Source organism: Lactuca serriola, chromosome 7, assembly GCF_051521515.1.
Source record: "Lactuca serriola cultivar US96UC23 chromosome 7, Lser_US96UC23_V15, whole genome shotgun sequence".
NCBI classification, from domain to species: domain Eukaryota; kingdom Viridiplantae; phylum Streptophyta; class Magnoliopsida; order Asterales; family Asteraceae; genus Lactuca; species Lactuca serriola.
The window spans coordinates 194,787,610-194,796,517 of record NC_136414.1 but is presented as its reverse complement, the minus strand read 5'-3'; the positions used below and the strand labels follow the sequence as shown (position 1 = coordinate 194,796,517).

The 8,908-nt window shown below is 41.5% G+C and overlaps 1 protein-coding gene across 1 annotated transcript; it reads left to right on the top strand.

The window, feature by feature from the left end:
• Window positions 1-455: 455 nt before the first annotated feature.
• Window positions 456-8,383, top strand: LOC145064687 (uncharacterized). Its single transcript, XM_079012089.1, has 6 exons — window positions 456-672; window positions 767-893; window positions 979-1,332; window positions 1,420-1,524; window positions 1,821-2,133; window positions 8,346-8,383. The coding sequence occupies exons 1-6, from the start codon at window positions 473-475 to the stop codon at window positions 8,381-8,383; spliced, it is 1,137 nt and encodes a 378-aa protein (XP_078868215.1). The 5' UTR covers window positions 456-472.
• The last annotated feature ends 525 nt before the right edge of the window (window positions 8,384-8,908 follow it).

Here is an 8,908-nt window from a genome sequence, read left to right as displayed (position 1 = left end):
ATGAAGAGGACCAATTCTTTCAAGAAAGTGAAGCGACTTTACCTTCTACAAGTAGCGGTGCAAATGAGGTGGCAGGACCCCTTTCTCATGTAATTGAAGGAGAAATAGAAGAAGTTAATGACAATGACATTGAGAGAGAAGAGGATGAAGAATTTGATGATAACTTGGATGATTCATCCGAAGATGATATTGAAGATGAAAACATATGTGATGATAATTCTGATGATGAGTAATTACTAAAAATGTAGAATGAAACAATGTATTTGGAACTATATATTTTGCCTAATGGACCTTATAAATAACTTTTTAGCTAAAATGATCGTTTTCTTTTTCTATATACATTGCACTTTCATTTATTTGTATATTATAGCATGTTACCTTCTCTTACTTCTATAATTTTCTATTATAATACATACTTGTTCTAACCAATAGTTTATTAATTCTTGATTTTAAGGGTTATTTTTTTTTACTAATGGCGCAACGAGGAGCCCGTGGTGGTGGTCGCAGTGGTAGTCACATTAGTGGTCGTGATGCTGGAGATAGAAATGCATCCCAATCATACAATGATGCAGAAAGTCAACCTTCTTCTTCAGTTAGAGGATCAAACATCTTAGAACAAGTTCCAAGTAACCCATCAAAAAGGAAGTTCATTGAAGTCGATTCTGAAAAGGAGTACTAAAAGTAATTTTACAATTGTTTATGAAAATGAATTTACTTGTTAATGATAATACTAATGCTAATTTTTTAATTTTTAATTTTTTGCAAGATTTACGGATCAGATTTCAGTGATCAGAGCCATCACATGTATACTGAAGACGATGTTTGACGGCCCATGGACCTCATGGAAGAAGGTTGACAAAGAACATCGTGATGCAATGTGGGAACACTTCAAGGTTTGTACTTATTATTTTTATGGTTTATCAAAGTAAAAATTGGTATAAAATGAAAAAGATAATTGTATGTGTGATCTACATGTAGGGTTTGTATGTTTGGCCCGAAGAGACTGATGTTCTTGCTCGCAAGGTATGGGAAGACTGTATGAAGAAACGATTTCCTGACGTAATACGAAGAGCACGTGAAGCATCTTTAAAACTTGTCGAAGCTGCAAATGTGAATGCCTCACTAGAAGGTGATTTAAATTTGCTAAAGGACTATCGCCCAAATTGGATAAAAAAAGAGTATTGGGAGAAAATGATCAATGAAGTGTGGACCACATCCAAATGGAAACGTTTATCACAATCAGGGAAAAATAACATAAATAAATTAGAAGATGGCTCTGTTTCCAAACATACCGGGGGTTCTATATCTATTCGTCAACATAAGAAAAGAATGGTAAGATGTTTGCATCTCACGTTAGTTTCCACTTAGACTGTTGAGTTTTTGTTTTGTTTTTTAATGTATTACTAATGGATTTTGTAGCAAGCAATGCTTAAACGCCCTCCTACAGGAGTTGAACTTTATGCAAGGTTGCACACTAAACGGTCTACTCAAGAGTACATTACACCAAAGGCAGCTAAAGTTAAGGTATTTTCAATTCTTTTGTAGGAAACAAAACTTCCTACTACTCGGGTTAATGACTTTGTTAAAGCAACTAATTAACAGAAAACAAATCTTTCGTAAGTAGTAATCAACTTACAAAAGAAAAGAAACAAATTATTATCTCTAAATGTTTGATCCTCTGCCTAGTTGTAATTAAGTGTTTTGTAAGTAGTAATCAACTTTATGCAAGGTTTGAGTATTATGAATTTAATGGGATGGAATGAACCATTCCATTCCTTATTTCATGTTACTATTTTTTCATATTTTTTTTGCTATAATAGGAGGCTTATGAAAGTGCTATGGTGGCTAAGTTTGGTGATGATACTAGTTGCCACCCCCTCTTGGATAATGAAACATGGTGTGATGTTTCCGGAGGAGTCAAGAAAGGAAGAATATATGGATTCGGATCTGTGTCTGATCCAGCGAGCTTTTTGGAAGGAACATCTAGTACAATAACATCCCAAGAGGTTTGTTTAATTTTGTACTTTATAAAAATTTCCTATCATAGCATTGTACTTACAAAGTTTCCTATCATGGCATTGTACTTACAAACTTTCCTATCATGGCATTGTACTTACAAAGTTTTCTATCATGGTATTATACTTACAAAGTTTCCTATCATGGCATTGTGTCACACCCCCAAACCAGAATGGCGGAAACATTCGGGGGTGGATGACTTCACGTAGTATCACAACCATTGAATATTGTAAAGAAAGTAACACAACCATCACATATATAATGAAAACGTATGTTGTTGCGTTATACATAATAGCAAAAGAATATTACAATGAGATGATAAATGTTCCATAATAAAACATCTTTAGTGTTTCCTTCTCCAAAAGCTGGTGGTTACCTGTATTACTGATTCCCTGAGAAATACAAGTGGTTTCGAAAAAGTGTCAACAATTAAGTTGGTGAGTTCATAAGTGTTTTGCATTGAAAAGTATGTCCTTTTTGATAGTAAATCGATGAACGAGGTTTTCAGAAAATCCAATATTTTCTTTAAATGATTTGAAAAGTTTCCCCGTGTTGGAGTGCATTAGTGTTTTCCATGCTTGAATAATAGGGATAAAATTTGTGTTAACAATAAAATGGAAAACTGAAATGCATGTATGAATCTCGTAAATCTGACTTGTTTTTATACTTTTATGTGAGTTTTATAACCATGCTATTGACATTGATGGCCTGTAACAACGCTCTTCAGGCGTTGGAACTGTTATGACATTTGTCACCCCAGGCCTGCCGGCCTAGCTGTAGCTAACAGCTTAGGTGTGGGATTGTCAATCCCGTATAGATCTATACACAAGTATCACGCTCCCCCTACAAGGGATTATGGTATATAATACAGGACATAATAATGCATACTCGAACGTACGTGAAGCTGTCTCACATTACTAGGTATAAACAGATTTACGATGATAAAGACTTTACTTCATTTGAAAGTATTTCATTTGTCAAGATGTATACGTAAAATGTATGAATAACTTGTTAGCTATGTTCGTTATAGCTTCTCAAAAGTATGTTTTCATTTAGTAAGAATAACTTGGTGATATAATAGCCTTCTAAGCATAAAGATGTTTATAAAAAACGATACTTCGACTCATAATGTACTTGTATTTCCCCCCTAAAACATGAAAAGAATTGAAAAGTAGGGGTATGAACTCACTCGTTAAGTTTGAAGAGAGAGGCTAGGTTTGAGCAGAACTTCGATCGCGGATGGTTGCGTCGTCGGGCTCTTCGGGGGTCTCTGCAGCGTAAATCTTTCGTCGGGGGCTCGAGTGCGGAAACCAAGGTGAGGGAATGGTCTCTGGTACTTGGAAGGGTGTGAGAGTATCTGGAGATTTGAGAATGTGTGCTTAAACTCGCAGCTGATGCCATCTATTTATAGTGCTGGAGGAGTGAGTACGCGGGGCGTAATTTTGGAGTACGCTGGGCGTACTCACGTACGCGGCGCGTACGTCGTTACGTTGGGCGTAATATGGCGTCATGGCTCTCGACTCCTGGCAAGCTAAGCGTAGCTTGGGCGGGCCGATGGGACTCGACTCTGGGTCTAGTACGCGGGGCGTACTCCCAGAGAACGCGGGGGGTAATCTGGCCTGTCCTCTTCTAAATTCCGTAACTTTCGCGTACGAGCTCCGTTTTTCGTGTTCTTTATATCCACGCGTAGGTGAGACTGTGCTCTACAACTTTCATTTAGACTCCGTCGGCTAGTTTTGACTTTAATTTTAATGATATATTTTTAATAGGCCGGGCCTCCTAAAGTTTGTTAAAAATTCATAGGTTCTTTATTCGACGTCGGTTTTCGTTTGTCTTTTTATCGTTTTATTACCACTGAGGAGATCTTCAACTTCCGTTTAGGTGGCGATAGCTAAATAACACTCGATTTTCAATCCGAGTTTTTAGCCCTCTACTACTTTTACGAAACTTTGAAAATTCGTAACTTCTTCATACGAGGTCCAATTTGGGCGATCTTTTTATGTACGCTCACCTTCCAACGAGATCTACGACTTTGGTTTAGATACTTAAGGCTAAAATTTATTTTATTGAGATTCTACTTTTTATGTCAAATAATGTTTTAACGTCGTGTCGTAAATATACGAGTGGTTATAATTTCTTCAATATAACCCGGTTTTGAGCGTTCTTTATGTTCTTGGAAACCTTGGCATGATATCTAATATTTGATGTATCCCAACTTAGATACTTGAACACTTTATTTTCGAGGTTAATTTCGTTGCTTTTTAGCTTTCGAGTGTTTACAATGCTTTGTGGGAAAAATAGGGTTGTCACATCATCCCCCTGTTACGGGAATTTCGTCCCGAAATTTAATCTAAGATAGAGTTTACAGTTTTAGGAAAAAGATGCGGGTACTTTTGTTTCATCTGATCCTCGCGTTCCCAGGTGTATTCAGGTCCTCGCTTGGCGTTCCAGCAGACCTTTACAATGGGTATGCGGCTTTGTTTAGTCCTTTTGATTTCCCGATCCATGATCTCTACTGGTTCCTCCACAAATTGAAGGTTTTCATTTATTGCAATTTCGTCTAGAGGGACGACAAGGGTCTCGTCGGATAAGCACTTCTTCAGATTCGATATGTGAAAGGTAGGGTGTACGTTGTGGAGCTCCTGAGGTAGTCTAAGTTTGTAGGCCACTGGACCGATCCTGGCAAGGATCTCGAATGGTCCGATGTATCTAGGGTTCAGTTTCCCACGTTTTCCGAAGCGTATTAAACCTTTCCAAGGTGAGACTTTGAGTAGGACATGGTCTCCAACTTGGAATTCCAAGGGTTTGCGTCTCTTATCTGCGTAACTCTTTTGTCTATCCCTTGATGCTTTTAGACGTTCTCGGATTTGAACAATCTTCTCCGTAGTCTCCCTTATGATTTCTGGTCCAGTGAGCGTGTTGTCAGTTGCTTGTCCTTTTGCTAGTTGCGTGTCCCCCACTTCGGCCCAGCACAAAGGTGACCTGCATTTGCGGCCATAGAGGGCTTCGAACGGGGCAGCCTTGATACTGGTGTGGTAGCTATTATTGTACGAGAACTCGACCAATGGTAGATGTGTGTCCCATGCTTTGCCAAAATCGATTACACAAGCTCTCAGCATGTCTTCTAGGGTTTGTATAGTTCTCTCGCTCTGACCGTCGGTTTGTGGGTGATAAGCGGTACTCATGTCTAGTCTTGTCCCCAAAGCTTTTTGTAGCGACTGCCAGATCCTTGAGGTGAATCTACTATCTCGGTCCGAGATAATGGATATGGGCACACCATGCAGTCGTACAATTTCTCTGAGGTATGTCCTTGTTAACTTCTCCAATTTATCCGTCTCTTTGATCGGTAGGAAATGCGCTGACTTAGTTAACCTGTCGACAATTACCCAAATGGTGTCGTGTCCGCTTGTTGTTTTGGGTAATTTTGTTATGAAATCCATGGTTATCCGCTCCCACTTCCATTCGGGTATTTCTGGTTGTTGTAATAAACCCGAGGGCTTCTGGTATTCCACCTTGACTTTGGCACATGTTAGGCATTTGCTTACGTAGGTAGCAATTTCGGCTTTCATGTTTTGCCACCAGTACAACTTCTTGAGGTCGAGATACATCTTATCGGAGCCGGGATGTATGGAGTATCGTGTTTTATGGACTTCATCCATAACGATTTCTCTGAATCCACCAAACTTCGGTATCCAAATTCGATCCATGAAATAACGAATCCCGTTGCTCTTGGTCTCAAGGTTCTTATCCATTCCCCTTAGGGCTTCTCCTGTCACATTTTCGGATTTCAAGGCTTCTATTTGGGCTTCCTTGATTTGCGTGAACAGGTGTGAATGGATTGTCATAGTTAGGGATTTCACTCGGCGACCTGAGTATTCCTTCCGACTGAGTGCATCAGCCACTACATTAGCCTTTCCGGGGTGATATCGAATTTTGCATTCATAATCACTAAGTAGTTCTACCCATCGCCTCTGTCTCATGTTGAGTTCCTTCTGGTTGAGGATATGTTGGAGGCTTTTATGATCAGTGAAGATGGTACATTTTGTGCCGTAGAGATAGTGTCTCCATATCTTCAGAGCGAAAACGACTGCTCCTAGCTCAAGATCATGCGTTGTGTAGTTCACTTCGTGCGTCTTTAGTTGTCTCGAGGCGTAAGCGATGACCTTCCCTCTTTGCATTAAGACACACCCAAGTCCTTGGTTAGATGCATCATAATAGACCACGAAGTCCTCCGTTCCTTCTGGCAAGGTTAGGATGGGCGCACTACATAAGGCTCGTTTTAGTGTCTGAAATGCGCTGTCTTGTTTTTCTCCCCAGTCGAAGGTCGCATTTTTCTGGGTTAGGGTGGTAAGTGGCTTGGCAATCCTTGAAAAGTTCGGTATGAATCTTCGGTAATACCCGGCGAGTCCCAAAAATTGCCGAATTTCTGTAGGGGTTCTTGGAGTAGTCCAACTATCTATTGCCTTTATCTTGGAGGGGTCCACGTGTATTCCTTCTTTGCTTACAACATGTCCTAGGAAATCCACTTCCCGAATCCAAAATTCACATTTGGAAAATTTTGCGTAAAGTTTCTCTGCCCTTAATGTTTCCAGTATTTGGCGGAGATGTTTGCTGTGTGCTTCCTGGCTTCTTGAATAGATGAGTATATCATCTATGAATACGATCACAAATTTATCCAGGAAGGGACGACATACTCGGTTCATTAAGTCCATGAACACTGCTGGAGCATTCGTCAATCCGAAGGGCATTACTACAAATTCGTAGTGACCATAACGTGTTCGGAAAGCCGTTTTGGGGATGTCTCCTTCCAGTACTCGCAGTTGGTGATAACCAGATCTTAGATCGATCTTTGAGAAGTAGCTTGCTCCCTGAAGTTGGTCGAATAGATCGTCTATGCGCGGTAAGGGATATCGGTTCTTGATCGTGAGTTTGTTTAGCTCCCGATAATCGATGCACATGCGAAAGGATCCGTCCTTCTTCTTCACAAATAGGACTGGCGCTCCCCATGGTGAGAAGCTTGGTCTGATGAATCCCTTGCTCAGCAGCTCGTTTAATTGACTGGATAGTTCCTGCATCTCGGCTGGGGCTAAACGGTACGGCGACTTTGCTACAGGGGTAGCCCCGGGGATTAAGTCGATTCTGAACTCGACTTGACGTTCCGGTGGGATTCCTGGAAGATCTTCTGGGAAAATATCCGGGAAGTTGCAGACTTCCGGAATATCTTTAATGTTTTTCGATTCTCGTTTCTTGTCTACTATGTGGGCTAGAAAGGCATGATATTCCTTACGAAGATATTTTTGTGCTTTAATAAAGGAAATGATTTGTAAACTTGAACTAGGTTTGTCGCCATAAATGACAAGAGATTCGCCGTTTGGCAGATTTAGGCGAACAGCCCTTTCGTGGCAAAGGATATCGGCATGGTGAAGGCTCAACCAGTCCATACCGATGATGACATCGAAACTTCTTATGGAAATGGGCATAAGATCGACTCGAAACAAGCGCTCGTTTAAACTTAGTGTGCACCCTACATACAAATCGTTTGCGTGTTCTGTTTTACCGTTTGCCATTTCTACAGTGAATATTTTATTGAGTGGTTGGGGTTTTTGATTAAGTAGGTGTTTGAATTTATGACTCACAAAACTTCTCTCCGCACCGCAGTCAAAAAGTATGCATGCATAAGTGTTGTTGAGTAGAAACGTACCCGTAACCACCGTGGGGTCCGCTATTGCTTCTCTCTGTCCTACTGCCAGCACTCTCCCCACACCGCCAATATTTCTTTCCTTGAGACAATCCCTCCTGAAGTGTCCAGTCTCTCCGCACCCATAACACGCCCGGCTTACTCCAGTGCCAGAAACTTGAGTGATTGGTCGTGCCGGTGCTTTACAGAAACGGGCTGTGTGCCCTTTCCTGTCGTAGTTCTTGCAGTGCATCTCGCGACAAATACCATGGTGATGGTAGTTGCACTTGCTGCACTTGGGCAGAATTCCCGCATATGGTTTTGTTGGCGCAGAGGTAGCAGGAGTTGTGGTGGGGGTAGTAGCAGCATGAACCGCAACCATTTGCTTCTTTGAAGGTTCTTGCGAAGTTTGTCCCTTCCTTTTGTTCCAAAGTTTCTTCTTGTTGTTGTTGTTGGCATTGATTTCATTGCTGCTGTTCCCTTTGGTTGGTTCAGCCATGATAGCCGTGACTCCTTGACAGACACCATGATCAACAAGAGATTGCGCTAGTTCTTTGGCGCTGGCGAAGGTCAAGGGTCTGGAAGCTAGCACACTTCCACGAAGTTGGGGTGATAGTCCCCAGATGTATCTCTCGACCTTTTGGCTCTCCAGGGTTAACATGCCTGGGCAAAGCGTTATTAAGTCACTGAACCTGTTGGTGTAACCTGCTATATCCGAACCTACCATCGAGAGGTTCCACAGTTCCTGTTCAAGCTTCTGAATCTCGCCTCTTGGGCAGTATTCTCGAAGGAGCATTCTTTTCAGGTTTTCCCAACCCATGGAGTTTGCCACCACCAGGGTTAGTGTCTGGACGTGGCCGTTCCACCATGTCAGGGCGCGTTCGGAGAAAGTAAAAGCGGCAAACTTTACTTTGCTTTCTTCAGGACATGCACAGATTTCGAATACAGCTTCCGTTTTCTCTATCCATTGAGATAGAGCCAATACTCCCCCAGTCCCGTAAAAGGGAATAGGTTTTCCGTTGGTGAAGTCTTTGTAAGTGCATACCCCTGAACGGCTTTGACCTTGGCCATTTGTAAAACTGTTTGTTCCTCCCCCCGATCCGTTGTTGCTCATTTGTGCCATTGCTGCAGTTACAGCAGCGGTTACAGCAGTCTGGAACATAACGGTGTCCATAATTGGAGGAGGTGGTGGAGGTGGTGCTGAAGTTGAGTTTC